Genomic DNA, 27,903 nt, shown 5'->3' on the forward strand with positions numbered 1-27,903 from the left:
TTTTTCTATCCTTTCTCTCTCTCCGAGACTTAATTACAATGCAGAACCTCAGGACGGTCAAGATGAAAACGGTCCACGCGCAAACGGTTGTTTATCCGATTGCATGAAGTGAGACGGCGTGAACACGTGACCGACGGTTAACGGCCCTGTGAACTGGACTAAAATATTCATCCGGAAAGGACACGTGGACACGTTACACTTTGCACCTTCGGTACCGACCGCAAGTGCGGTCCGCGTGCTACAACGCGTGTGGTGCGCTCCATCTTCGGTTCTTCGGATTTATGCATTTAGTCCCCATTGTTTAGCTTCCTGTTTCTTCCGCCGGAACACGAGTGGCGGTTTCATTGAATCACGAGGACTTAGAATGTCATTTCAACGCAAATTACCATCGAAACTTGGTACAATTCAGGACTCTTCAGGTTCGGACCATTTCTTTCTCAAAACTCCTGTCAAATTCAGCATTTGCCGTTGTGCCTAATGAACATGATGAAGTCTAAGTGGCTCCCGTCAGGTCCCGAGATTGCCATCCCTGGATTGTGTTGAAAGTGAGTCTCGAAAGGCTTTTTGGCTGACTGCTGCCGTCCAGCTCGGTCCCACTAATGCATTTAATATTAATCCTATAAATCAAATTACTAGCAAACCCCTGTAACAGGGGGTTGTAAAGTGACCACCGGGGACTTCGGGGAGTATTAGCTGCTCTGCCCTGACCGGCACCCAGATTCTGTCCGGCTATCGTTGGTGAGTGTGTGTGTCAGAATCCTGACGTGCTGTAACTAGACAGCGACAGCTTAGTAAGCACCTTTAAGTACGTTGTATGATTCAAAGCACCGAGCACTGACGTTAGTGACTGACGTGGTGAAGCTTTGCTTTTCTCCGAAATATAAATTACTGCAAGCGCTTACGATGATCGTCACAGGGCCGCTGCTGCTGTGGCCGCACTGCAAGTGGTGCTGCTTCATCGCAAAACCCCACGCTCAAATTATGCGTAATTATAAAGTGTGGTTTTTGCGGTCAACCCTCTATCCGGGAGCGTTCCGAGCGTTGCGTAATGCGATTAATTAGAGCGAAACCCAACGGCAGCGCGCGTGTCCGGCACATCCGGTGCTTCTGAGCGGCTAGCAAACGCGGTGGCAGCTGGCAGCCGTAAACTTTAAACATATCTCCCACGTTGGATGAGAAAAATGGCCAAAGATGCGTATAATTTGAAACCGATAGTCCGGTCCGGGCCAAGGTTCGACAGCCTGGCAGCCTCCCGGGTGTCGGGTGTCTGGTGGCAGGATAACGCTCCGCTATCTCGCTACTAATTAATGGCCGGGCAAAGTTGGTGAAGATCTGCATGTAGCCCGTTGGCGGTTCTAAGATTTGCGGATTTTTTTAACTGTTACAACTGACTCCATAGCACCATTCAATCACGGGGCACCCAAATTAGCTGCGCGAGAGGTTAATTATTTCAAACATAATCACTTAATGATAGCGGCACCCAGCTTAAAGGGCACGGTGGCCTCACGCGGGATGTTGTGTTTCAAGATGTAAATCAAACTGAAGCAACTCCTTGCAGCGTGTGTGTAACTTTCCTGCACTTGCCCTTTGACGAACCTTACGTCTTTCTGCCACCCGAGACGGCGGATGGTAAAATTTTCTCTCACACACACGCCAAACATCACGTCATCCTCGTCACGCCATCGTGGCGTGGGTTTCTCTTTCGTTTCATTACAATTTGTTAGCTTCGCTCGTACGCAAGCCAACCAGAGTCAGGACGATGGAGTGAAACCCGATCCTCCGCCACGGAGTGTCTTGGTTTCCGGTTCCGGTGAAGGTGATGTTTGCCTTGAAGTGTTTCTTTGACCTTTAAAAAAAAATCATTCAGCTTGTGGCAACATCACGGTGTTTCGTAGCCCTGAGAGTAGGAAGAAAAAGCTTATAGTTTTCCATTTCGTCTCACTATGCAGAAATGCGATCTTCGTCGTCACTGAGATCGTATGATCGTATGGTTCCATCATCAAAATGAATGAGTATCGAAGAAAAAATAAATTAAAAGTAGCATTCAGAGTTCAGAGTTTCATTTCAGCGTCTGGTATTCGTTCTTTTACCAAGAATGGTGAAGAATATTAACAATAAATGGAGGCTTCAAATGAGTTTTTTGAGGCGCAAACCATTTGAAGAAAGGTACTGAAAGCCCTTCAAAGCTCTTCGAAGTAGATGCAAAATGCTGCTTTAGAAAGGGTTTCTTTCTTCTTCAGAAAAGCAAACTACTTACAATCAAAGGGCAGCAAAAAGCGTAAGCCGACTGCTTTGAAACGAGATGCAAGCAGTGTCTTCCGTTCAGGATTATTAACAAGATGCTTACGCTTAGGTCAATTGCAGAAAAAGAGTGCACCGCCCCACGGCTCATTAGGCCGCCCATTTTGCAGGTTCTCACACTGTTTTGATGTTTGATGATTTTTCCTGCTAAACGAAGCAACTATAGCGGGCGGCGATGGCTTTCTTTTGATGGCTGAAAGCAGAACTACGACTGAGCCATTTAGTCCCGAGTCGATGGCGTCGACTTTGCTGCACCAAACAAACTTGAGCACGCAGCGCTAATTACTTAACGGCTCGTTTTGCTGCTGCAACCTAGCCGCGCCGTCGGAGGATAATAATGAATGAAAGTTTAAGTGCTCGCCTAATGAGCCGATCGCCTTCCGGATGGATTTGCCCCCCAGTTGGATGTATCTCGTCCGTGTCAATTAGTTTTGAGCCCGAGCCGAGAGTTTTTATTCCGATTCCCCGCGTTGTTCGGTTCGGTTCTCGCCCGTCATCTAATCCGATTCGGGAATGCAATTAAAACCGGATGCGGCTTCGAATAATTTATTGTGTTTGCACTGCATTGGAAGGCGATCGAATGGATCGACAGTGTTGCAATTAACTGTTGGTAAGCCGGAAGGCCAGCCGGAAAACCCGCGAAACGATGCTGGGCACCAATTAGTTGTAAAATGTTTGATAATTGATTCGGTTGCAAGTTGCACGAAACCGCCGCGACCGACGACGCGTTGCGAGATGCAGCGCCATCGCCGAGGACATCTGAGGCCGAATGGAAACCCATAAAGAACTCCGTTTGATTGGTAAGATGATCCCATCCGAACGAGCGTCAACGAGCTTGTGATGAGTTCGGAACGAGTTTATTGCTCCTCCACCACAAACATTGATTGGTCTGTGCCTGTCCTCCCCATTTCCAATGAATGCAGCCCCATCGGGAACGTATGGCCATTTTCCGAGTTACTAGCGCCGGATGCAGAACACATTGATCGGTACGTGGCTTCATGACAAATACTGAACCACTCCGTGCTCGACTCCACTGGTTCATATTGCGAACTTTGCGGCTTTGCTGGTCCCAGGAACGATTGGTTTTTCGCCGATATCAAACCTGTGGCCTCGCGAGAATCCCGAACCCAGCGTGGAACGGCAGAAAAGAAAAAACAAACGTGAAATATTTCTCGAACATTGCTCGCTGGTTGTAGTACACGTTCCGCAACGGCAGCCTGGCGCCCGTCGGACATGGGAAACAATAGAAGCATGTACTACCGCTCACTCGGGCCCCGGGGGGAGGATTCTGTGGGGAAGCCTGGGCGCCGGCCGACGTTTGGAGTGAAAGGCCACGGAAGAAAAACATCATGTTTCTGCTCAATTTCTCCCGGTAATAAAATGATTTCTATGCAAATTTTTTTTCGCCCAACGGAGGCAACGGATGCAAGTGGGCGCTCCATGCATAGCGATGACCACCGGGGCCGGTATCCTGCTAACGAGCTGCCACCGGTTCCGGGTTCGAGAGCGCCGGCTGCCGAGGTCGGGTCAAAGTGGAGCAGGGAGGTTTAGGTTTCCATCGAAAAATTCCCGGAACTGCATCCCGACAGCAACGGCGGCGAACGAGGATGCATCGAGGATGCAACCGTATGCAGGGCCATTGTTGGGTCGGTCGTCGGCTGTATCGTCGTGTGTCGGAACGGTCCTGCTCCTGGACTACGGCAGCGATCGATACGCAACCACCAGCGGCATCAGCGGTGCTGGGTGTCATCGGAAAATGCATATTCGACCAAAAGTTCCGGAGTGGATTGCCGGAGTGGACATTGCCAAATGAACCAAAGGGTTAAGCCTGCGGATTAGTGTGCTATCGTCCTGTGGCCATCATTGATGAGCTAATTAGATTAACAAACGCTTAGCGCCGGCGGCGCGGACAGATGATTAGCGTGATGAACGGGCAGATGTGCCGGGATTGCAACGTGCAACATGCAAAGTGTGCAAAGTTGTGATAAACACAACTATTGGTCTGGGCCCCGTGGGGCATTTCGGAGCTCGGTGCGACGGTTCCGAGTATCCAGTGCGGACATTTTTCCGTTCCGTTCCGGTCGATGGCGCGAAATACAAATTAACAAATTGTGTGTGGAACAAATTTGTTTTCGAGTTTTGCGCGGGCAGGGAGTGGCGGTGGACCCACCGAGAGGGGGCCATTGTTGTTTGTTGTGCGAATTGGTTGGAGCATTGATTTATGGAATGGCCACTGCTTTCTGTAAGAGAGTAATTATTCATCGGCAAATGGCCAACGGTGGGGCCATTTGGTGCTGAGACACTTTCAGTGTCGGCAGCGTGCATTCGTTGATGAGCTTTTGGTCACAGAACTTGTTACCAGTTTCAGATTGAGTATGAAAAGTGGCCAATATAGCTGAAAATTGTGATCACTATAACCACACAGGAGCAAATACAATATTTAACCTTGCATTTAAACAAGAGTTCATTTAGAACAAAAAATTTACTGGGTGGATATTGGAGGACATTTAGCCACACAAAAAAACAGAGTAGAAAAGCCATTGAATGTAAGAGTCCTAAACGATTTTCTCCTCGACGTATGGTCCGGACCGGAGTGTTTCCTGGGAACCGACAACCCGCTGATCGGGTCGAAAATACGTTATTTGCTTTCATCATCAGTCAGATTAACTAGGTTAGAGGGTTCGCTGGCAAAACGGTCATCGCATAAACATACACAAATCGAATTCTGCCACCAGGACCCTCGGCTAGCCCGTGCACCACGCACTGCTCGTGTCCGGCTCATCCGACACCGGTACGCCGAGTTCGCTCTAATTTACCGATTTTCAGCATAGATTAGTCGCATGAATAAGAAATGAAATCAGCAAATCGACGGAACAAACAAGCTCCGAACAGGCGAAGAGAGACCGACTGAAGTCGACAAAAAAAAAAACAAGAATAAATAAGCACGAACCGAAACACATGGAGAGGCCCTGCGGGTGCGGTACCGCTTTTTCCGGCCACGCAGCGCATTTTCCTGCCGATGAGCGTTTGGCCGCCACCGATAGGAGGCCAGCTTGGCAGATTTTGCTGATTTGCCCCGGTGCGCCCTCCAGCCGTCGGTGGATGGGATGGAAAAAATTAAATAAATAAATGTGTTGAATAAATGAATGGGACCTGTTTATTTTCGTACTAATTATGCGAACGCGGGCAAACTCAATGCCGTGGGCCGCCCGCTCGGCCTGCGGGTGCATAACTTTGCACCCCACCGTCGGGCGGGGAAATGGGGCAAAAAAGGTGAAAAGTGGAGCCCAGCCCAGCATGGATCTGCATACGGATACGGAGCAGCGAGCCACGTGGGCTTGTAATACGCACCGGATTTAATCTATTTGTTCATCTAAAGTGAACAGTTGATTGTGGGCAGCGGGCCATTTACTAATCGACACGGGCGCACCCCGTCGACGACAAGATTGAGCCGATCGATTAGTCCGGGAGTCCGATTAGTCGGGAAGCAAGTGGCGCAACTCCGCCACTCGGCCTCGGTCATTCGTAAAGTAATAGATTTCTTACATTAAAGTACGAGATTCTATCGACGGGCGGGCCGGAAATCGGTATTGGCTATATTTTGGGCACAAACTAATTGCAATTACGCCAGTCGCCAGTGGTGTTCGTTTGCCGGAAGCCATTCGGAATGGTTGGGAGCCGGGGATCGGTTTGATTGCGTTCGATTACTTTGTGTTATTTCGGTGTCGGAAAAGAATGATTTTCATTTATCGTATCCATACACTGTCTAAGTAAATGAACTAAATCCCAAATGGGGTTACTCAAACGTTGGAAGTAATAAGGTTTTGCTTAGCAAAAGCTTATGAAATAATTCATACTCTATGAAATGACACAGTTCAGGGTAATTAGGGACTGTTAAGAACAATTTGAAAAAAAAAAGCTAATCAATCGGTGCATATCAATTCACATGTTTAATTGAATTTTTCACTTTAATAATCGAGTTCAAAAAACTGACATGAGGTAAACATTCACAAAATACTGTTTAGAAAGTCGACGAATCAGGTCTTTTCATTAGGCTCTTTTTCCGTGGGTAGATCACTGTGAAGGTTCACAGTTGCTGTTTCGAATCCTTAGAAGGGCAAGGTTGTAGTTCATGTTGTTGTGTAGGGTTCCTACACAAAGATAACATACTTCACACGCGAGTGTTCGATCTTATTGAATGCGAAGCGTTTCCTTACTACGACTTGTAGCCTTGCAGGCCAAACAATATACAAAGCGCTTGCTGAAGGTCACAGGTTGTATCAAATACCAATTATCGAATCGATACCGGAGCATCTTTCAGCGAAACAGTGTCACAGAATGGGCCTCCTTACGACCACATATCGATTGTGTTACTGTTGTGCATAACGAATAATGTATCAGGACCCGCCACGGGAATGTCCTGGACACACACAATATCACACGGTCTCCGTCTCATCCCTGACGGGGACGGTCGGTAGAAATTAAAAATTTTAATCATGCATGAGCCGCACGACTTTGTGTTCCACCCTTTGGAAAAGGCACGTCGAGTGTCCTAGAAAAATGTTGACGCCGTCGCTGCCACCGCTGCCGCCCAAGGCCCTGTAGTGTTGTCCCCGTAAGCCACGGAAAGGGTGCGCTAGGCTTTTTGCCACTCCACGCAAGCATCGACGCACTAGTTCGGGATCGGCTCGACAGGACACGGTGAAACGGAGTGAGGACCTTCATTGCACTCATTTACAGCTGGAAAGCCATAATTATCACCACAACAACAACAGGCCGCACACCGCACCGCGCAGGACCACACGAACCCCGCTGGAAGCTCATCGCAATCGGCTTCATTACGGGGCGGCTAGAGTTTCAACGGGGGCCCGTCGGAGCAGCATCGCTCGGCGGAAATGGGGTTCCGGCAACAAAAGCGAACGACACCCACCCCGTTGGGAAATCCTTTACAAACCCGCCAGGAGGAGGCCCACCGCACGGTAGTCTGTCTGGTGGGCAGACACGTTTCACGACTAATTTGTGACGAGACTGACGGATGAGCGGCGATCATGGGGCCCGGCGTCCCGAGCACGGCTTAGATCGGCTGTCGACGACGGCTTCCGTCGAAGGTGATTTGATACGTCGTTGCCGTCGCCGGCGTGTTGATCACGTCAGGCGCGTCAAACTGGGTTTCCTTCTCGTTCTTTTTTTTTTGCTTGCTTCCTTTTCACAGCAGACACGCCGTAACGAGGTGCAGTCACTCCGGAAAGGCACGTCGCACAGAGCATCGCTTTACAACACAGACGCGGGACACTGGTTCTGCTTCAATGTCACTCGCCGCATCCTTGGCGTGGCCCACGACTACACCCGGCAATGACGGGGGGGATTGTAAGCAAACGGAGCAAAGTACTCTGCGCGTCTCCTATTCCCGGGTACGTGTGTCACTTTATCGTGATGGCCGCCCATTCAAACGGCCCGTCCAATGAGCCGGCTGCCGATTTCGTTCCAAGAAGGGCTCTCGAAGTACCTGAAGCAGCCAAAGCCAACGGGCAGCGCATGTTCAGGGTTTTGTTCTGTGTTTGATCGGACTTGAAACACATTTCGTTGGAATGCATTAAAAAGTTTTTCGTCATCGAAAGGTAATATATTTTAATGTAAGTCGGTTCTAAAATTAATTACTTTCGGACCGTTCGCTTTCGGATTTGTTTGCTTTCGAGAGCTTCAACAAACTTTGCCTCAACAACTGCAACTGACTCAAACTTGGCCTTCCGTTCGGTCTGCTTGATTGAAATGGTTAAAAGTAATGGCATGGTGCGGTGCCGACCCCAGGAGCGGGTGTTCACTGGCGCCACAGTCCAAAAGAATGGCCATAAATTACTTTCGTCCGGCCCGGGCTGGATGTCACCGGAAGTTCACCGCTCGGGGGTTCATTGCAGTGGCGTGGATTTGTGGTCAGACGGACGGCGTCCCGGACCCGAGGGGTGAAAGAATCCCGGCGAAAGAAGATTATTAACACCGGGCAAGCGTGGAGTTGGGTTACTGAAAATAATCATCAAAGCTGGCCGCCGCGCTGACCGGCCATTGCAGCTGACAGAAAGGATGCTCTGCGGTGGACACGTGGGTTACGGTGGCTCCCTGCGGGGAACGACCGTTTGCCGAGCTCTGGCGGAGGCGTTAAATAGCCGACGGGCGACGGGTGTTGGTTCGTTGGTGTCCAGAAAATTTACATTAATAAAAAAAAAATCTCCCAGCCGTTCGGGCCAGCCGTGTGTGGCTCCTGTGGGGCGCCACAGGTTATGTGGTACGCGCAAGGTACGAAAAGTGTCACGGCAACACACCGGAGCGGCCCACCCTTCGGAAGCAGTCGGTGTAATGTGTGGTTCGTGGGCGAAAGAATCGCCCGAGTTGGGGTTTCAAATTAATCTTTCATCTTTTGGCCCCCAAACTTTGGAAAATAATTAGCGGAAGGGTTGATGACAGACTTTGGATGGGTTAAAAAGTGCTACACGACGACCACACGCACACATACACACGCACGCACGCACGGTTGTGAAGGATAATCCCCAAAAATATGGCCAACATCATCAAAATTCCATCAGGTTTTGCTGAAGAATGCATTTTCCGCGTGGCCACAAGGGTCACACAATTTTCCTCCGGCGAAGAAAAGTGAAAGTCAATCGAAATGGCCTCCGGGTCCTTTTCGCGAGATACCCGGTTTCGGGTTTCCACAGGAAACTCACAACGCCGAAAGCCGAAACGATTTATCCCGTCAACATGATGGCTTTTGTGGTCCGCTTTTTTTGCAAAAAGTGGAGTCAGATCTGTGTGCTCCACACACACACGCGCAAACAAACATGCAAAGGGGAACCGGGACGGGCATCAAGTATTCATGTATTCGCTTGCTGGCCGAGCGGGCTGATGCAAATAGTAAACTGTGGGCTTTAGTGACACGCAGCGGCCGATCGAACGTGAAGCCAATTGTCCTTGCTGGATCGCCAGTGCCACCACTTGGGTACCCCCGCCGACAGAAAAGGGATACAGCGAAATGGAGCTTCGCATCAGCATAAAGTGCCGCAGAAGGGCAGCGCAACAGAGCCGGGCCGAGATCTCAATCTCCGATTCGCCGCCCGCTGGATTCGGATCGAACCGGCGGCCCGGCTAAGGATAAGCGGCCCTGCTGTCGTCATCAGAAAACCTGTTGCCCCGCCCGGACGAAGACCACAGAGGACGTGGAAGGCGGCGGGCAGGAACCCATCACAACATAAGACACCGTGACGCCATCGCCACTGGCCCCCCGAGGGAAGTGTGCCTCGGGTGCGTGTTTCTTTTCATTTTTTTGCGGTCGACGGTCCATGTTTGCCAATCACAAATTTCCATCTTCTTTCAGATGATGCGGCGTGGCGTTGACGGACAGGCGTTCGATTCGTTTGAGCCGCCAGTCCGCCTGTACCGCCAAGTTTCCCCCCCAATTTTGTCAATCTCCGGCACATCTGACACACGACATACTTTCTCCGAGCTCTTCCGAGCTCACTCCGCTTGGGTTAGTGAAAATGCTTTCGCTTCAAAAGTAATTCATACGGCGGCCATCCCCAGGAGGGGCGCTCAGTGAAGCGGGGAAAATCCAAAACCCGGCGAGTCCCGACCGCGAGTGAGTCGCCTTTGCAGCGGCCATCTTACGCTTGAGCGGTGGGGATAGGATAAGATCGACAGGTTTGGATTTTTTTGCTCCGCTTTCGCTTACATCGTTCAATTTCTTCCCCATCCCATCCCTGTGACATCCACCGTGTTCCTCGCTCGGTGCGCAGCATGGCGTCCTGGCTCCCGGTGGCCAAAAGATTAAATTCGGAAAACCCATCTGCTACTTTACATACTGCGTACGCCTCCCGGGCCCTATCCAGAGCTCCGACGGCAAGATGAAGTTGTTGTTCGCGAGAGAGATGGTGAGTGAAGTTATCATCGCTTCATTGTTGGCGGTCGTTGCCCGCCGAATGTGGCCTGTTGCATAGATTTACATGAATTGCTCTCGATCGGGTGACATTGTTTTCATACTTTGTGCCCGTTTTGGGAACCATTTCGTGGAATTTTTTCCCGACTTCCGCCACATGTGCGTTCGGTAACAGGTCGCGGTCGATCGGTGGTCGCGATGTTGTGACCGTATGTCGTGCCATTGTTGGGTATGAATTCATTTGAATGAATTTCGGTTTTGAGTGAAGGGGCGATATCGATACTATTGGGGCGGCAACGGGCGGGTTGGTAAAGTTTAAATTTATGCAAAATTTTTTTTGCCTTGTTTTTAAATTAAACATTAACAACTTGCACTTTTGGGGTGATGGAAAAACTTTCCTTTATTAATCCCAACAAGCTACACCGCAGAATTTACGGTAGGCATGGGACATGATTGGTAGGGATAGTTGCCTTTCAAGGATCACTGTTTAAAGATCACCAAGCGTTCTTTACCAGACTTGTTGATTCGCTTAAGGTAAAAATTGTCTAAAGAAAAGTTCTAAAAATAGTACGATCCTGTCTGTGAGTAAAATCTAAGGACTCCCACATTCTTGAACAGATTGACATCTAATGCGTGTAATATTATTAATAAGTTAGGAACATTCTTCCAACCGAGCTGCTTTTACTGTTGCCTACGTTTAGCTTACATTTTATAAGTGGTTTAGTATGATTTACATTCTGCAAAGAAGTTTCCAAAAATTTTTAAACAAAAAGAATTTAAATGGTTCATCAAAATGTTCCGTGGTCCGCTCGATCCTTTTCTGCCGTGGTAGTTAATGACTTTAGCTTCCCTGCCAACTTTTGACTTTTCTTTTTAACTAACATGAAATGAGTTTCTCGAAGTATCACTTTTAACTTACACAGTAGAGAAAGGCCACAACAGACCATACCTGTTGAATATAGTATCTGTTTAATTTTGCTAGCCATGTACTAAGGCCAAAAATTTCGGTGAAATGGAATCTTTTAGGAAGATGGTAACATCTACAAAATGCAGGCCATAACGCTACGAATTAATTCAAATGAATGATCCGAAATGTCATTTATTGATACACATATTTTACAATCAGTTTGTCTGGGAGGAAAGAAACGGCCAAGCTTGTTCGAGCTGATAGTTAAGCTGTTGGCTACAAACATACTAAACAAAAGTGTTTCATCTTGACCTAATCACAGATTAAGAAATTTGAAAGAAACTTTCGGGCCTATACGTGAATTTATGCACCAACATTTACGAAAACATTGACACATGAACCCGTTAACGGTAGGTTAAAAATCAAATTTTAAAAAAGGATTAAAATGCAAAAATAGTTGAAAAGAGCATAGTTGAAGGTTACGACGAATTAAGGCAATAATTTTTCATCTCATCTTCAGAAGCTCAACGCCGAACCGAAGCCAAACACCCCATGCTGGGCGTACTAAGTATTCCACCGTTTTCGAAGAGGGTCGCCCGAAGTTTCGCCCGTCGCCAACCGGTGTCAGTGCCATGCGAAGCTCTGGCAGCTTTTTCAGCCCCCGCCCCACCAAACAATCAGGCTGCCCTCTGCCACCGCTCATTAATCAACGCCACGGAAGTCAACAACACGACGGCATCGGCGTCCGCGACCGCGACCGCGATTGTTGCTGCGACCAAGCATCGATTAATTAGCCACGATCCCGCTCCACGACCCGGGCCCCACGCTGAGCATTATTTAAGCTTCCGCAACTAAATGAAGCAGTGTTCCTTTTCATGTGCGCCACCGGCGGACGGTGAGCTCTTCCGCTTGGCACCCACCACTTCGTAAGGAGCTCGTTTGGTGGCGTGGCTTTATTTCTGCTTCCTTCTTCCATCGCTCCATTCCCGGGTTTGGGATTTTATTTTGGATTTTTTCCCGACGTTCGACTCGACTCACCGTCGAATACTCGAGCATCCGGCACGCGGTCACCGCGGAGAGAGAAGAAAAAAAAACACACACCCCGGAACTGGCAAGAAGCCACCGGGACAGGTCCAGGAACAGGATTTTCCGGGGACGGGTGGCCGAGAAGGAACCACCGAAGCGCGCACATAATCAGCGCCGAAAATCCCTTTGCGTAATCCGCACTGATCCTGCCTTATCATCGGCATAAATTATTCACCGTCCGGGAGCGCGCGTGCCACCGCACGCCGAACGTGGCCGGAAGGCTGGCGGGTGGCAAAAGAAGTGGCCCACCGGGGACGGGTGCGGGCGCGAAGTGTAAAATGAGCAGCTTAGGAAAATCTTAATATCCAGCTAAAAATTTATGAAAATGAACAATCCATTTTAGTGCACCGCCCGCTCGTGGCCCGCTCGACGCCGCAACAGGATCATCGCCGGCAGCGAGATGTCCTTTTTGCTGCTTCTTCAGGAAACTTTCCCGCCGTCCATGTCCACCGTTTTCGGTCGGGCAACAGGATATGAATTTCGGAGATCATTCGTTCTTCATCTTCTTCGTCGCCCGGGGGTTCACGGGAAGAACGGCTTGCCACGGTTTAGTGACGTATTTTTCAAAAATTGTTAATATTACTATTTTCCCCTTAATGGCTTCGGGCAGGAGGCAAAGGAAAAATGTCTTCTCCGCTTTCCCGGCCGGCAAACTGGCACGGCACTTCCGCCTCGTTCGGCCGAGGACCCCGGCCACGGAGGCGAATGTTTTCTCCGGGTTTTTGCTTTTCGAGCCTTTTTTCTTTCGGGAAACATAAGCCTTCCGGGAACTCGCTGCCGCGTTTCTGGGAGAAGCCATCGCGCTTTTCGCCACCCATAAAAGCCTGACGATGACGCCGCTGTCGGCGCGGTGCGGCCCGCGCCCAGAGTTCGCGAGCAAGGACTGGGCCGTGCCAGAAATTCAAATAAAATGCTCAGCAAATGATTAATGCGATTCTTGGGCCACACACACACACACACACACACACTGTTGGAGCGGAGCGAGGCGTCTCCGTTCGGTTCCTTCGGTTATTTAATAATGCTGAATTTTCATTCTCTGCTCGCTCGGTGCGCCCTTTCTCCCGGTTGGTGTTGGCGAAATGATTTATTAAATTTTTGTCCCGCTCCCGTTTCCGTTCCGTTTGACCAACCGGGGCCCCAGCCGCTGTCGCAACCGCGTGGCCGCGTGGCTTCGACGGAGTGGCATTAAATGACATCATTCTTCCGGGCGACATCGACCGGAACGAGATCCTGGAACGCTCGGTTGAGATTGTGCAACGAGTGGGTAGCGCTGAAGGCACAAGTCAATGCCGGATCGCACCCTTCGTTGGCTTGGCTTGGTCGGCGACCAGCACTCCTTTTTTGCAACCGCTCGGCCGGAGCGCAGGAAGACCGAAAACGGGGTACCGGTTCAATGGCGTGACAGATATCTTGGCTGCCCGAAAGCCCCAACCGGGCCGCCGCCTGACATCTTGGTTAGGCGACCCAGGGTTGCACAGCTGTCCGATTCGTTGGCGGGAGCGGTCGTTAAGTCGACCAAATTAAGACAAATTCTATCGAGTTAGCCACGCCGTGCTGCAACCGCGAGGACTCTCGGCGACCCCGCTGCGCACGGTGCAGCGGTGAGATGACATTTTTCCGGCGAAGACCGTCGGCGCATGTGGTGGCGACCATTCTTGCGAACGAGATTTACGACATTTCGGAAGAGGTTCTGGTGCTGTCGAAGAGCTCGGTGGAGCTCGGTGAAAAATGGATTAAATAAATTAAATTAAGCAGTATTAATTAAATATGCAGTACTAAAAACATGTACTAAAACTGTTTCGCGAGGACCGTCTTGGCATTGAAAGTCAAACTTATAACATTCCCCCTATTGCCCATTTGTTAGCTACAGAAAAGTAAGTTAAAAACTTGATGAACTTAGTATTTATGACATCAAAGCCAGCAAGAAGCAGGGAAGAAACATATTGAATAAATAAAGGAATGAAATTGGCCCAATCAACCACACCACAGAAGATGCTCGCCGTTGGCCAGAACCGTGGCAGAGAAGCATTCGAAGAAGTGGCCCTTCTTCACCAAACGGATCTCAGGGACCAAATAGGGAGGGAAAAAAATGAACAGCAGCCCAAGCGGAACGTGTCAAAAGGATGACGCCAGGATGTGCTGCTGATGCTCCTTGGCGGTTGGTCTTGACGGGTGATGGTAGCAGCAAACTCAATTGTTGCAGCCAAAGGCTCTCGAGAAAACGACCCCTGCCACGAGCAACCCAAACGACGCTGGGCTCCGGAGGGTGATTCGAGGCCGTCCCGTTGTTAACTGACGCGTCGCGTCTCGGTCAGGTTCAGCCGAAGCTGACCCGACCGGACGAGCGCGAACCACGGGTTCTGGGTGCAAGGCGCCCACAGCCTGGGAATCGAAGAGCACCCTCTGAGCCGGTGGACGCCACAGAGTGTGGTTGTGCTGGCAGGACCCACGGCGCCGGAGGTGATTGCGTGGCCGCGGGTTTGCTCATTTTATCGCCCGCAGGATTAACTTGTTGCCGCACCGATCACCAAGCGGGGATTACTAGCGAAGAGTGCACCTTCCGGTGGCATAAAAAAGGAGCGCTCCTGGCCACTTGTTGTTGGGCTGTGGGAGTAGCGAAGGGAACCGGCGAGGCGGTAGCAAAACGAAAAGCTCCCGAACGGGCCACGGCCTGTGACGGGTGTAATGGCATTAACGCTCTCTCCCCCCCCGATCGCTTTCGATGCGCAGGACGCGGAGAAAAGGATTGTGGCCTCCGGCTTCCGGTCGGTCGGGCGGGTTGGGCGAAGGCGAAAATGGGGGCCGGACCGTTTTGAACTGCTTTTATTTAAAGTTGTTAAGCCGCTTAGGGTTGTTATCGATTTTCACTCTCGAGACCCGGTCGTCGTCGGGTCCCTGAAAGGGCTCCAGCTTCAGGGGATATTAAAGAGGTCGTGACGTGCGAGTCACCGGTTCGAGCACGCGCGCGCTATGTTTATTCATGAGCCAGCATCACCGGCAGTGCAGCTGTGAATTTTGCGCGCCCTCTCGATGATTGGCCGGCAGCAGTGGGCCGTTTAAAGAATCAATCACAGGGCTGTGAGGGCGAAAGAAAAATTGAATCCTTCAGCGATCCCCAGATCGTGTCTCGCGTGCCTCGATCATCGGCCCTTCGGATGGATGCTGCGGATGATTCGTATTCCGGCAACGTACTCCGTTAGCTGGAAGCCGGCACCCGGCCGGCCGGTGTCAACCCGGGACGCTAGTAGACGTCTGACGACGACGCTGATCCTTGCAGCAAATCGACCGGCACTGATTGTGTTCGAGAGCTGAGATTGTTGTGAATGTTTTTCCTCCGCGTCGCTGCGCTGCCCTGCCCGTCCCGGTCACGCCTGGGCCCGGCTCACGACGATTTCATTGACATTCCGACATGATGTCGGTAAATCCGTGCTGGCCAGAGGAGCGAGCTGCGAAAGGACGCTGGGAGCCAACTACTGCCGGAGCCGAGATCATCTTCAACTATCGTCCTCGTCGTGTCGTCGTGATGCGAGCTTCGACACCGGACCAACACCGGAACCGGAAATCTTTCAGTGAGTGTTCAGCTGGAACACGGTACGGTTGTTTGGCCTTTCACGAATTGTTTGAGTATGCGTGTCGGGTTGTTTTTTCGTTATCCCGTTACTAGTGTAGGTGCGCCGCTGGAGTTTAGTCAATATTGAGCCTTGAAATATCGATTTTCTCGCCGCGCCACTTTCGGTGCGCCGTTCATCGAATTTCCGGAATCAATCGGTTGGCCAAACGCGACTTCCATGATTTATGGCGCCCTGCGCCCATTGCGGAGGATACGCGAAAAGGTCACTTTACCGGTAATATGGAAATTCAAGAAGCAATGATTCAATTTCGATTGAATTTTCGTCCCACGAAGCGAAAAAAGAGAGAAAAGAAAACACCAGCAGCGCACAGTGGCGGCATATTTCTTACCGCACCGGCGCTGAGTCGCACCTGAGCAGCTACAGAAAGGTTAGCTCCGTGTTTCATTACGTTCGATCCATAATTTGCTGACATCGATAAATCAGAACGCGACGGGCGGCCCGGCGTCGCTCCGGCGTGCGATTTGCTTACGCCCGAGGTCGTCCTTCGATTTATGATTTCGCCTTCCGCCTACCAGCGGCTCGGCGGTGGTTATGCTGCGGCATGCTTCTATAATTCACGTTCCGAGCGACGATTCGGTGAAATATGAATTTTTGTCACAAAGTGGCCTCGCGGCCGAAGGACACGCGGTGGGAAGGTCGTCTGGAAGGATTCCAGTGGCAGTCGTGCCGGGCGTGCGGAATCGATAGCGGCCCATTTTTCCAAACCAACACACACACACAGCGCAACCCACCAGGAGCTCTGGCAACTCTGCGACGCGATCGCCGGCTTGGGGTGTAACTTGCGGAACGATGTTCGGCGGCAAAGAGCAACAGGGACTTCATTTAACTCCGTGGTAAAGGTAATGCGAACAGCGATACACTTTCCCAGGCTGGACGGTGGAAAACGGTGGACGTGGGCAATAGTTGCCACAGTGTGTGGGCAAACAGGTTCGTTGGTTTGTCGAAGAATATTCTGCGAATCTCGGAAGTCGTTTTCCTTAATGCAAAGGTGCACAGCGATTAGCAGGGTTTACAGAGCTTACTCGAACATCGTGGAAAGCTAGCCGTTGCAGAACTTAACCTTTGCAATACTATTTGCATATTGTCAGTCACTTAACGCATTTTCGATTGAAGAATCAATTTGAAATTGTGTTCTCGTCTAAATGCTTACGTTCTGAAGCATCATCTGTCACGACATGGCGCGAGGACCCGGCTTACCTGCAAAGATAAATATGTATGGTCCGATTAGGAACCTATGTATAAAAAAAGACTGTCTATTTGTGGCTCTGGGTTTTGTATATTTGAAGAATCATTGAATGTGCGAATTGTCAGGTGGGTTTCGGAATTGGAGGAATCCGAGTACACAGTAGAGCATCAGAACGGATCTTGATGCCATAATAAATTACACGGTTACTCTATTTGTCACTTAAATATTTTACCAGTGGCGCAGATCTTAGTCAATTTTTAATCGGCCACACTTAGAACCAAAAATGTGGCAAAATTTACAAACACGCTGTGACGAGAAATGTCAAATACTTCTTAGTGTACTTATTTGAAATTTGATCCATTTTGACACGAAGAAGTTTCACTTATGACGGCGGAGAGCTAAAAAGGATAGGTAGTGATATGGAATAACTGATGCTGTTTCAGCAACAAGACGGAAAAACGCGATACGTTCATTGAATATTTATAACCTTTCACAAGTAATTTCGCAAAGGAACAAAATTAGCAGCAAATTTAATATGGCCCACGGGTTCCAATTACTCCAACTTCAAATGATTCAACCCTTTCAGCCGGGCGGCTGGATGAGTGCATTTCAGCCGTGCCGTAAACATCAATCCCCTTCCGTCCTTTGCCCTAATTCCCAGCGGCCATCGCTGCGGCTCATAAAACTCGCATGTTCCGTTGATGGATTGCTACACAAGTTGTGAGTTATTTGAACATGATCCATCGGCGAACCATCCTCAGCGCCGCCAGAGTGAGTCGAAAGTGTGAACTTCCCGGTGAACACGCGTTCGCTGTCATTCGAGAGGAGAGTAAACTGACACAGAGAGCGAGAGAGAGAGAGAGACACGAATAAAGATAAGCATAAAATCATAGCATGCTGTTCGCCGTAAAGTTGGTGCGGTAATAAATTAAAATTCATCACATTAGCAACGGCCGACGGGGGAAAGGATCTCAATCACACACACACACAGGAGTATCTGTACGGGAGATGCTATCGATTGCCGAGCTGTCGGTCCCATGTGACCCTCGTCGTCGACCCTAACGACCATGTGTCGTTGTTTATTCAATCTGTCGTCGGCTTGTATGGTCATTAGTTTTATCTACTGCGCCCGCGTGTGTGTGTGGGGTCGGAAAAATGGACCACGCAAGAGGGACTCTCCTCTTCGAACCGGTTCATCATCATCGTCGAAAGGTCAATCACTTGACGTTGTTGTTTCGGTCCACGGTCCCGAAAGAAGGGAGAGCAAAATTGTCGCAAAGTCCGTGTCCTGTGGCCGACGAGCGAGTCCCGGGGCAGCTTCGCTTCAAATGCGAACGACCACGCAGACCGATGTCCGGCAGAAGGATAATTTATGTTTTTGCTACGAAGCATAAATCCGCACACACGGCCCCCGATCCGGTGAACGATGGGCGATTTCAATCGGCGAAAGCCAAACGATGCCGGACCATGATACGGGGCCGTGAGGGTCGAGGGACCGAAGATGGTCAGCACCTTACGCGAGTCCGCGCCCCCGTGGGAGTGCTTTCCTGGGATCAACAAAATCAACAACCATCAATTGAAGTTCAACAACCGCAGGCCGAAAGGTTCGCACCGGACCGGACCGACCGGGACCGACAGCAAACCAAACAATTCTCACCCCTCACAGGAGCGCACCGAACCCGCCGGATGGTCATTCAGCGAACGTCCTTTTTTCTCCCACCCCAACCCCACTGCGCCAGGATATCAATTCGAGGCCGATCGTGTTGATAGAATCGAAAGGAAATAAATTTGGGGTGTCCTCCGGACCGAGACCGGACCGCAAACCCCGAGGCAGGCAGACTGTCCTCGATGGTTCGTCCTTTCCACGTCCGTCTTCCGTTCGGGCCTGTGGCACCACATCACACCGGCGTCGGCCGACCGAGGCCAGGGTGCAAAAACTATCAATTAGGCCCCCGGATCAGGGCGAACGACGACGAACGGACGGGCGGACAACTTAATTTGTGCCGAAACTCGAAGCATGTGGCACCCTCCCACAGCGGGAACAGGACATTCACGGTGCAGTTGCAGCCTTCAAAAGGGGACGAACGAGAAAAAAAAGCGCGCACACACACTCACGAGGCATCGACGGCAAATCACCCAAGCGCAGCATCGACAACAAGCCCGGGCGGCTTCGAGTTGCGAAGAAGGTTGTTAGGTCGTTGATTTGATTTTCCACCACCGGTTGGGATGGGTCTACCGAACGAACGATAGGCCACCGTCCCGGGACGACGACGTGTTGCCACGGCATCACCATCACGGTGGCTGCTGCTGCCCACGTCAGTGTCCCACGTCAGTCTGGCCTGGTTTGGGCTTCTAATTCGAATGTAATCCACCAAAATTGACCGGAAGATAACGGAAGGATCCGGATCCGATAAGGAAGTCGAACCGATCGAACGGATGGGCGAATTTGTGGAAAGTCGAAGGACGTTTCATTAATGCTGCCCGATAGCCGATTGGCATCGATTCGTTGAGCCCTATTTCGGTCGTTGTCTTTGGGCCGCTAGGATTTAACCGAATCCCGAACCGAAACACACACACAGTACCGTAGGTCATGGTGCTTGTGTTGAAGCGAACATTGCAGGAATCGTGGAGTTTTCGTTGAGACCTTTAAGTGAGCTCTTCTATTTTCGTATCGTTGCCTTTCGATTGTGGATATTGCGAAGGCCCCTTTCTCTTAATTTTTATTGGTCAAATGTCTACTTCAATCCTAGTTCCTTATAATTTTTATAGAAAAGTTGTTTTTCTATAAACGAAGTTATTTCCCAAACAGTAAAAACCAGTAAATAAACATGTCATTAGCACATTGGAACATGAATGAACAGTAAACTTACAGGATGACTTATTGTAAACCGAAAATGTTCTTCATTCCTATTTATAACATTTAAGTTTTATTGGAGCCACCAGTATTTTCAAACGGCCAAAAAACACATCAGCATTCAAGGGAAGCGTCTACCAACCGGATGGCAAACGTTCGCCCGCCATAAAAGCAACCAACTGCACAACCAAATGGGATGCAAGCGATTGATATTAAATTCCAGCACCAATCAGCACTCCGCACAACTCATTTCAACTTTTCTGCTGATGGGTTTTCGCAAAGTTTCATCGAAATCCGCCCAAAGAAAAAAAGCGCAACGAAAAAGCGTGGCTTCAAAGTATCGCGATCTTCGGTGATGCATCCGCGCGATTGCAGAGTTTTCGATTTCGCCCAATTCCATCGATCTAAACATCAAACTATCCGCTTCTCCGCTCGAGGGTTCGAGCTCGAAAGTGAACCTTGACTTTCGCCATCCGGAGCGGTTCCGGGCGATACACGCGATCATCGTTACGTGACTGACTGGCTGACTGACTGCGGGGGATTTTTTTCTTTACAACGGGTGGTGTGCGACGGCGAGGCAGAAAACGGAACCACCCGGAACCGGAAAGGATAGCCGGCAGCACCCGGAGTGTGCCACGGAATTGTGCTTCTTTGGCGGCTTTATTCAAAGTCGTTTTTCGGATCGTCCTCCGTTTCGCCGTTGCAATGAAATATTCATATCAACGCCCGGGATCGCGTAGCAATGGCCACCCTCGGGAAGGATGTCTCCGGGGTTGGGGGTTGGGGGTGCGCCGTAGCAAATAGAAAATAAAAGTGAACCGCACCGAGGGCCGAGATTCTTGAAGACAGTCCCCGGAGTCAGATCTGCCTTCTTTTATCCGCACAGCCAGAAGTCGAGCAGGGACACGCAGATAAAGCAACATTTCTCACAAAGCACCGGGCGGCCGGGCGAAACGAAATCGAAGCGAGAGGCACTTGACAGGACCGAAAAGCAGCAACATTTGCAACCGAGGTCTGCGACCGAGATCTGAAGGCAAAAATGTGCTCCGTCAGCGGTTCGTCCTTTGGCCATGCACCGGCCACGGCCTCGGGACGCCCCATCCTTTCACGCTTCCCACCAACCCACACACAGACTGGCATCATTTTCTGCATCATGAATTCAGCATTCGTAGGCATGCCTTGCATATGCGATGCGATGTGAACGCGCCACCGTCGTCGTCGTCAGGCCAAAGGACCAAACAAAGCATAAAAAGTGGCGCTCGCTGGCGCTGCAAAAGAAAAAGGAGCAATCGACCGTATGTTCCGCACACTTGAGACAGAGACAGAGAGAGAGCGGCAGAGCGGGAGAGAACGGGCGAGAAAGACATCTCACACGGCGTACGGCTTAAGCATATTCATGGGCGTCCTGGCGCTCGTTGTGCACATTATCCGTGCCCCTCATTACAGTCCGCCCTACACGGGCGCCACCATTATGCGGTGATAAAGCATCATGCTAGTTGGCGTCATGTTAGTTCAAGAAAGTTGCCACCTCCTTCAGCAGGCGCGGCCAGGCTAGGCCTGGCCATGGTTTCTGTTGCACTGCTACCGTTGCCGCTGTGGTACCGTGCATGATCCTCTTGCGCGAAAGGAGATGCACAAGGATACCTGCGGGCCACGGTTGCGGGTCGGGTTCGGGCGGCACGGTTCGTGCTTACTCGAGAGGTTCCCTCGGCGCATAAATTATCCACATAAACAACTGCCGTATGACGCTGGATACCGGCGGTATCCAGGAGCGTTCGGTGGAGGTCTTTGAACGACTTCGAAAGTGAAGTTTCGATCGCGCACAGTGCAACGAACGCGCCACGCAATGTGTCTTATATTTGCAGACTTGTTTTTGCTGGCGAAAGTGTACTAAAAAATGGTTCGTGAAAAAAATTTAATAATAAAGCTGGGTCTTCGAAGCAATTCAATCTGAATGATCAAACTAATTATCAAAAGACTGTTTAAAACATGAGTGTTGGTAAAATATCAATCAGGCCTCCCAGAACCACCTAACAAATGATCCTAAATTGGTGTTGGTCTATGGTTTGAGTAATCACCCGCCCTAGCCATCGTTGTGAAGTTTTGTCCGGGGTTACTGAAGTAACGGTTCGATAACGAATAACATTTTTTTTAAGAAACATACATTTTCTAATATAACTCTTTCTTCGTCATTTCACGGTGATGATAAACATCATTTCATGGTGATGATAAACGTTGAACAATATGCAGGAATTGCCTTTCCCTTAATCAAGGTATGCTGAATGTAAGTCCTGTTTTGCATGTTTACATTCTTCTTGCGTTCTAGGAAAGCATATTTTTGACCAACTCTTTGCTTAGCTGACCCGGCACACGGCACACAATGAGCCATTGTCTGGTGGAAAAGTAGCTCCCAAGTGCAAGTGTGGCACTCTGCAGCGCTCTGCTTCCGCCTGATACCATTAACGTATGCATTAAGCCCCTGGCTCGGGTATACATTCTTCATTTCGATACCGGATGCAGTCAACGTTCGCCGGCGCTGTGTGGCTCTCCCCGGTGGGGTGGCGAGTTGTTATCCTGCTTCACTTCGACTCCGCCGACACTCACAGGATCTTCCGGTTTGCCCGGCAAAGAATCATCTTCACGTCGCTCTTTCTCTCTCCGTTAGAGAGTGGCAAATTCCTTTTATTGAATATTTATGTAAATACCGGGTGGCCGAGCAAATGAATCATTTCGGAAGAGCGGCCCCTCTCCAGCTCTCTCTCTCGCTCTCACATGATTCAGTAATCTCGGTGGCAAAAAAAATCCCATCACCGACGGGAAGTCCCGAATCAGAGCGTTCGTATCATCGTGGTGTACGGAGTTCTCCGTACGGAAGGCGGGTCCTTTGTGTCGGTTCGGTGTGACTTGCCTTTTTCTGGTGTCCTTCCTTCCGGCCCGTCGGCCCTTCGCCGAAGGCTGGATGCTGTGGTTCGTAACGACTCCTGATTCCTTGGGTTGGCGGATGGCAACGGGGCGAATTGATTGATTTAGCCAAAGTGTATAACGAGATTTATTCATATTTCATCAAAGCAATAAACACGGACTGATTGAGCATTCGGTTTGGTGGCGCAACGGAGCAGCCCACGGCCGGTGGGTAGTTCCGGTTAAGGCGAACTTCCAGAGCGCCAGATTTGGGCATTCTTTCTTGTTTTTCTTCTTGTTGCACCACTTTCGCCGCCCATCGAGGGCTCGTCGCCGATAATCATCGCCGATTCCGTCGAACAATGTCCTAAATCTTGCAACCGGCAAACGGGGTGGGGGACGGGGGACGAATGAAGACGTTGACTTAACGAACGATTGAGACCGTCGATTACTTCCGAAACACCACCGTCACCATTACGGTGCGAAAATGGGCCTCTTGGCGTCGGTTAAATATCATCAGCTTCGGTTGGCTTTGGGCGTAAGCTGAGGCTCGCCGTTGTCGAGCACGTGCCGATTGTCGGTTCGAGCACTTCTCAACGTGAGCGAACTTTCGGCAGCCAAAAACCGACCGATAAGACGACGGACCGGGCGGCTAAGCCAGCACCCAAAATCCTGAGCTCCGTTCGAAAGGGAAACAGCTTCTTCGGTTGGAACATAAAACGGAAACCCCCGCTTCGGTCCGGCGCGGAATGAATGATTAAAAAAAGGCACGCGAGATGGTGACTAATTACGAAATCGCGACGAGAAACGGTTCGGTTCGAGAACAAACGCCACGGCCAACTCGGAAAAGGTTACTTCAGTAGCTGTAATTAATCCTTCGGCAAGCGAAGATAATCAAGGGAAGCCGGAACGGAAGCCCCGCGAGGGGGGGCGATGGTTCACCTACCTGGCAGCAGCAGCAGCAGGGCGCCGAGGCCGGTGAGCACCGTAGCCGTAGATCTCGGACCGGTCAGCGGCCACCGTACCTTCGGGGAATCCATTTTTTCTGCCGCCAGCATCGGGCGGGGTCGGGCTTTTCCGGGCTTGCACTCGGTTGGCGGTCGGGCTGCTGTGGCTTTAAAACTGTCGGTTCCGCTTCGGACACTTGGAGCCTTGTGGGCTTTATGTTTTCACTTTCGCGCTACCGTTTCGCTGCACGAGCAGTGCCTTCTTTGTTGACTGTTCGAATCCACTCACTAGCGTGGCACACATCCTTGGTCGCACGGTACACGGTTCCCACACACCGGTTGCTTTGACCCAGCTCAGCCCACCACACACACAGACACACGTTTTCAATAACTAGTTTCAACTCGTCGATTGCTGCCTGTTTCGAGCGGCCATTGCACGCCTTTAATCCGATTTAGTGCCGATCCGCTCCGAGTCTCTTTCAGCGCACTTCGTGTAGACTGGACTGCAAAGGGACATTGGAGAGTGCATTGACACAGGTGTCCTTCAACGCATCGCTCGGGTGTCATTCGATGCCCCCACCTAGTGCCAGAGCCATTCAATTGGTTCGTATTGGATTTTTTCCCCGTATGTCTCGCGGAACAAACCGGAACACGGAAATGATTGGAACCGGGCCGTCGGGAGTCGTCGGCGGGAGTCGTTAGAGAGCGTAATCTTTTCAGCCCAACATAATTGGCCACGCACCACCGGGAGCATCAAAGGGCGCGAGCGTTGCCCCGTGAGCTTGATTAATGTTTTAATGTGTGTAGTGAGCCGCACAAATGGGCATAATTTTTATCATTGCATTTTGATAGCACGCCCCCCAACGCCCCGCCGCCAACGTTGGGGTCACCGTCGAGTTGTGTCGAGTGTCCGCGTTGCTCCCTCGTCGAAACGGTGCCAGACTTGGCGACCTACCTCGCGGTAACCGGGGCCGTAATTATTTTCAAATTGTCATTTATCGGTTTTAATTATTTACACACGGCCCTTCACCGGGGGTCACTTCACTTTTCACATTTTCACCCGCGGTCAGCATCGATTTTCTGGCCCACTCCAGGGGGGGGGGTGGTGCGCCCTCCGAACGCTGGAATTATTTGCGATTTTTCAATCCAAAGCGTAATATTTCGTTTTTTTAACTTTTTATATATTTATTACTTTTTCTGTGTGCATGTATTTGGTGGCACTGCAGTTTACGGGACCTCGAGAGCAGTTTGAACCGTTTTCGAACCGCTTTTGAAGAGCGAGGTGCACCCTTTCGAGTGGCGTGAGCTTGATGTTTGCCACAAAAAAAACGTATATATATTTATCTGAAATGTATACGAAAACCGGCAAACGAATTAATTAACGAAGACTGGACTCCATTCTCGCGCACGTTTGTGGACGGTTAGATATGCCCTATAACCAACGGCTCGGTGGTTGCCTTTCAAGCGCATGATTGCAAGCTGCATCCAGTTGGTGGCGTTGGGTCCGGTTGCTTTCGTGGGTTTGCTCAAACTCAACCCAAAACTCCGTTCCCGTCAGGCTCGTTATCACGTTTCCCATCACGGGGCTGGCCAGCTGCACTCACGCACAAGCACATCGGTACACAGATTGAATTTCAGCTCCCCGAAAGTCAGAGGCACCCGCAGCAGCATCATCGCATCGCAAACATCGAGTCAATTTAACATGATCCATACGCGATCCCCGCGTTCCCGCCCAACTCACCACCCGGTGGCTCCTGGCGGGCTACATGCGCACCCTCGCTGCACTAATTGCAGTCTGCTTTAATTCAGCTCTCAAATTGAATATAAACAAGGGCGCGTTTCAAAGGCGGCCAGGTCAGCGGACAGCGACCCGGTGCGACCCCCCCGGTAGGGTTGGAAAATTGTCGAGCACGATAAATAAATACAAATTTTCCCGTATTCCGCCGTGAACCCACTCGAACCGGTCAGTGCACGCAGTGAGAGTATCCTCGACTCCCGCCGAAACGGACCGGGATGGCGGCCGATGATTAATGCCGAACTGACGGGCACCGGCGGGATGCGTTGGTTGGTGTTACACCTTGCCACTGTATTACTTTTGCGTCCATTAGCCGAGCGCCGGCGATCGCCGTTTGTAAACTGTTAATCCACCTCGTAATCGGCGTAATTAAAAGGTAACGTTTGCATGTTAATGGTTTGGCCTCCGGGCCGCTGCGAATATGATCCCGAGCGCGATTATCATGATGATGGGGCACCCCCCGTGTTCGGTGAGTTTATTTGGTGCCGATTTTTTTATCCCCCCCATCACACTCGCCAGCAAATCGGTCGGAATCCAGTGTCGGAACGAGTCAATTAATGGTTCCCTTTCTCCACGCACAACCGGCGCAACCTCCAGTCAGCAAAAAGTCAGCCAGCGTACAGTGCGTTGTCGCGTTGAGCCCTTAGTCCTTGGGCTTCGTTTTTCTTTTCCCCTGACCACCGAGCATTAGTTATATGTTTTCGACGCCTCCCCTAACCAGCACGGGTCGTAAAGAGATAAAATCGATCGTATTACAACGCCGGCCGGATTGTGCCGGTGGATTTACAACGGTTAGGGCTGGTTATTTTATTTTTCCTCCCGACCCGATGCACCCGAACGGTATGTGTGTGTGTGAGTTGCGGTGCAGAGTGCATCGAATCGAAAACTAATAAACAATCGACGCGCCAGCAAGTGGACCGTTCTCGGACCGAGGAACATGTGTTGACACTGTGCTCCGAACCGGTTGGCGGTTGGCTTTTTTGTTTCGTTTTTATTTTTTTCATGTACATTTGATTTGTGTGAACTATGTTTTTTTCTTCCTCGTTTTTTAACACCATCCCGAGCTTTCGCTAGTTATGATTGGATGAATAAGCATTTGTGGCCCGTACGACCCGGGCCACATTTCTGCTACACGACCTGGTTTGTTGAAGAAGAAAAAAAAAACCGTTAAACGGTAAAAATAACATAACCCCACCCCGGCAGGCGTTCGAGGGGATTTCCGCAATTTTTCAAATTTAAATGATCCTTGCGCGGGCGCGCGCGCGTGGCTGTGAGTTTATCATTTAAATGGAAAACCGATGCAGATTGTAGTCGATTATGCACACCGCGGTGCGGGCGCATTAACCGAAAATGGCGACACCGAATACTGATTGGCTGAGAAGAAAAGGCAAAAAGATTTTGCCACCACGGCCTGTCAACGACAGCAGCCAGCCGCCGGTTCGGGGGTTCAATTTATGCTAATGCGCACCACACACACACACACACGCACGGACACGCAAAATGCATTTGCGATTTGTGCACACAAATCAACGGACGGAATTCATCCCGTCTTCGGTCCCGGAATGCCAACTCCTCGGCGCCACTGACAGCCGAACATCCAAGTAGGTGGGGTTGGGTGCCGTGTGGGTGCTGTCATCGGCAGCATCACTCAGAGCCCCAGGTACCAAGGCACTATCGACGCTGCCGAAGGGGATTAAATGTAATTTATCTCATCTTTCACGAAGCACAAACACACAATTCCGGCGGTCGTCGGTTCGGTTCCAGCGTCGTTTCTTCGGGTAGCTATTTTTCTACTTTTTTCCCGCTCCACGCCATCCAAAAGCTTCGCCGCCCCGAAGGTTTGCGGCGGTTCGGGAGTATGATAAATCTTATTTTGAGGTTTCGAGCCACCAAACGCCGTTGGCGGAAGGTTTAAGGAAAAAAAATAACCCACAACATCTTATGATGCGTTGGGGTTTCGTGTCGCCCGCAGGTGTGTATCGGATCGTCACCGGGTTGTGTGTGTATCCCCACTCGGAACACACACAACCCACTAGTGACACCCAGCCCCCGACCGGCCTCTGACGGCTGCTGTCATCGGTAAATCAGAATTTACGATTTGATGCTGCACTCGTTCCGCTTCCCACGGTGCCAACTAACCGCAGAAGACGATCGCAGGAGGCTCCCGGCACTAAGTAGCCGGCAGAGGCCGGGGCGTGGTGAGGGGTGTGTGAGGCAGACAAGATGGATATGGATCCGAGCCAACAGACAGCATCGTGTCAGTGTCATTTGAATAATCAGATTTAGCAGCATTCTTCGTCGTGCGAGCGTTCGCGCGTTTTTTCGCCAAAGGAAGCTGCCACTTGCCAACGTCTTACGACGACGTGTCCT

General features: G+C 50.6%; 1 protein-coding gene across 1 annotated transcript in view; it reads right to left on the reverse strand.

Annotated features, from left to right (window-relative positions):
• Positions 1-23,831, reverse strand: part of LOC128270900 (uncharacterized) — a 47,714-nt gene extending 23,883 nt beyond the window's left edge. Inside the window, exon 1 of the mRNA XM_053008325.1 lies at positions 23,738-23,831. Coding sequence (XP_052864285.1) covers positions 23,738-23,831 — 94 coding nt within the window. The remainder of the gene's footprint in view (positions 1-23,737) is intronic.
• Positions 23,832-27,903: the final 4,072 nt, after the last annotated feature.

The sequence above is a fragment of the Anopheles cruzii genome, chromosome 3 (genome assembly GCF_943734635.1).
Source record: "Anopheles cruzii chromosome 3, idAnoCruzAS_RS32_06, whole genome shotgun sequence".
Lineage (NCBI taxonomy): Eukaryota > Metazoa > Arthropoda > Insecta > Diptera > Culicidae > Anopheles > Anopheles cruzii.